Below are 2,637 nucleotides of genomic sequence, written 5' to 3' on the forward strand. Positions count from 1 at the left end.
TAATAATAATAATAATGATGGCATGGATGAAGCGCTTACTATGTGCAAAGCGCTGTTCTGAGCGCTGGGGGGGGGGGTAAGAGGAGGGAGCGGGCCGGGTGCAAAGCCCGGGAAGGGGGCGGGGCCAGGGGGCGGGGCGGAGGGAGGAGCGGGCCGGGTGCAAAACCGGGGAGGGGGGCGGGGCCTCGGAGGGAGCGGGCCGGGCGCGAGTCCTGGGAGGGGCGGGGCTGATGGAAGGGGGCGGGGTCAGGGGCGGGGCCTCGGAGGGAGCGGGCCGGGTGTAAAGCCTGGGCTGGGCGGGGCGGGTGAAGGGGGCGGAGTCGGGGCGGGGCTGATGAAAGGGGGCGGAGTCGGGGGCGGGACTGATGGCAGGGGCGGGGCTTCTGAAGAGGAGGAGGGAGCGGGCCGGGTGCAAAGCCTGGGAGGAGCGGAGGCCAGGGGCGGGGCTGACGGCGGGGGGCGGGGCCTCGAGGGGGAGGAGGGAGCGGGCCGGGTGCAAAGCCTGGGAGGGGCGGGGCCGGGGGCGGGGCCGGGATATGGGGGCGGAGGCAGGGGCGGGGCCTCGGGGGGAAGGAGGAGGGAGTGGGCCAGGTGCAAAGCCTGGGAGGGGCGGGGCTGGTGAAAGGGGAGGGGCTTCGGGGGAGGAGGAGGGAGCGGGCCGGGCGCAGAGCCGGGGAGGGGCGGGGCTGCTATCTGGGGGCGGGGCCAGGGGCGGGGCCTCGGGGGGAGGAGGAGGGAGCGGGCCGGGCGCAGAGCCGGGGAGGGGCGGGGCCCCGAGGGGGGCGGGGCTCCGTGCGGAGGAGGGGGAGGAGGGGGGGAGCGTGCCGGGCGCAGCGTGTCGGGGCGGAGCCCGTCCGTCCCGTCCCGTGCCGTGCGTCCGTCAGTCAGCGCGTCCCGTCCAATGGGGGCGGGCGGGGGGCGGGGCCGTGCCCGGCCGGGACAGACCCGGACCCGGACCCCCAGGACACCGGCGCGCACAAGGCACAGGCACCCGGGACAGCGCACGGCCCCCGGCCCCCGGCCCCGGCCCCAGCCCCGGCCCCAGCCCCAGCCCGCGAGCCGCCGCCCGGACCGGGGACCGGCAGGACCGATGCTCCCGCTGCCATGGCGACGGCCGCCTCCAACCACTACGGCCTGCTGGACCCGGCGGGCCCCATGCAGCCGGCGCAGCATCCCCCGCCGCCGCAGCCGCCGCCGCCGCAGCCGCCGCAGCCGGCGCAGCATCCCCCCCCCGCCGCCGCCGCCGCCGCCGCCGGCCGGGCTGGTGCCGGGCGACTACTCGCTGCAGAGCAACGGGCTCCCGCTCAGCCACGCGCACCAGTGGCTCGCCGCCCTGTCCCACGGGGACGGGGCCGCCTGGGCCGGCCAGCCCGACATCAAGCCGGCCGTGCAGCAGGTGCAGCAGCAGGTGCAGCAGGTGCAGCAGCAGCAGCAGGTGCAGCAGCAGCCCGGACGGCAGGACGAGCTGCACGGCTCCGTCGGCTTGCAGCAGCAGCAGCAGCAGCTGGTGGTGCATCACCCCGCCGGCCATCACGCTCCCCCCGGAGCCTGGAGGGGGTCGTCGGGCCCCCTGCAGCCGGGCCACAACGGGGGGCTGCTGTACCCCCAGCCCGGCTTCCCGGTCAACGGCCTGCTGGGGGGCACGGGGCCGCTGCACCACCCCGGCCTGCGGGACGGGCGAGACGACCCGCCCCCGCCCCACCCCCACCCCCACCCCCCACCCCCCCGCCGCCGCCGCCGCCGCACCATTCGCACCCGCGCCCCGGGGACTCGGACGAGGACACCCCGACGTCGGACGACCTGGAGCAGTTCGCCAAGCAGTTCAAGCAGCGCCGCATCAAGCTGGGCTTCACCCAGGCCGACGTGGGGCTGGCCCTGGGCACCCTGTACGGCAACGTCTTCTCGCAGACCACCATCTGCCGCTTCGAGGCCCTGCAGCTCAGCTTCAAGAACATGTGCAAGCTGAAGCCGCTGCTCAACAAGTGGCTGGAGGAGGCCGACTCCTCCTCCGGCAGCCCCACCAGCATAGACAAGATCGCGGCCCAGGGCCGCAAGAGGAAAAAGAGGACCTCCATCGAGGTGAGCGTCAAGGGCGCCCTGGAGAGCCACTTCCTCAAGTGCCCCAAGCCCTCGGCCCAGGAGATCACCGGCCTGGCGGACAGCCTGCAGCTGGAGAAGGAGGTGGTCCGGGTCTGGTTTTGTAACAGGAGACAGAAGGAGAAAAGGATGACGCCCCCCCGGGGGGGCCCTGCCCGGCCCCGACGAGGCCTACGGGCCCGCCGCCGCCGCCGCCGCCGCCGCCGCCGGCAGGGACACTCCGCCCCACCACGCGCTGCCCACCCCCGTCCAGTGAAACCCGCCCCGCTCCCCTTTTACAACTTTTTTCACACGCGGACACCGTCCTCTCTCCCCCCCCCCCGCCCCCGTCCCCTCCTCTCCCACCAACTTTTGTTGCCCCCCAAACATCCCCCCATCCCCATCTCCCCCTTTCCCCCGTCCCCTCCTCTGAAACGTCCTATCGTCCCTCCCCGTCATCCCCATCTCCCTCTTTCCCCGTCCCCTCCTCTCCCACCAACTTTTCCCCCATCCTTTCCCCTCCTCTGAAACATCCTATCATCCCTCCTCTGAAACCTCCTA

General features: G+C 74.2%; 1 protein-coding gene across 1 annotated transcript; it reads left to right on the plus strand.

Moving 5' to 3' along the window:
• The first annotated feature begins 1,104 nt into the window (after positions 1 to 1,104).
• On the plus strand, positions 1,105 to 2,353 carry POU3F2 (POU class 3 homeobox 2). Its single transcript, XM_038760884.1, is given in 4 exon segments — positions 1,105 to 1,215; positions 1,217 to 1,688; positions 1,691 to 2,232; positions 2,234 to 2,353. Coding segments are annotated over 4 exon segments (1,245 nt in total).
• Positions 2,354 to 2,637: the final 284 nt, after the last annotated feature.

Source organism: Tachyglossus aculeatus, chromosome 19, assembly GCF_015852505.1.
Source record: "Tachyglossus aculeatus isolate mTacAcu1 chromosome 19, mTacAcu1.pri, whole genome shotgun sequence".
NCBI lineage: Eukaryota > Metazoa > Chordata > Mammalia > Monotremata > Tachyglossidae > Tachyglossus > Tachyglossus aculeatus.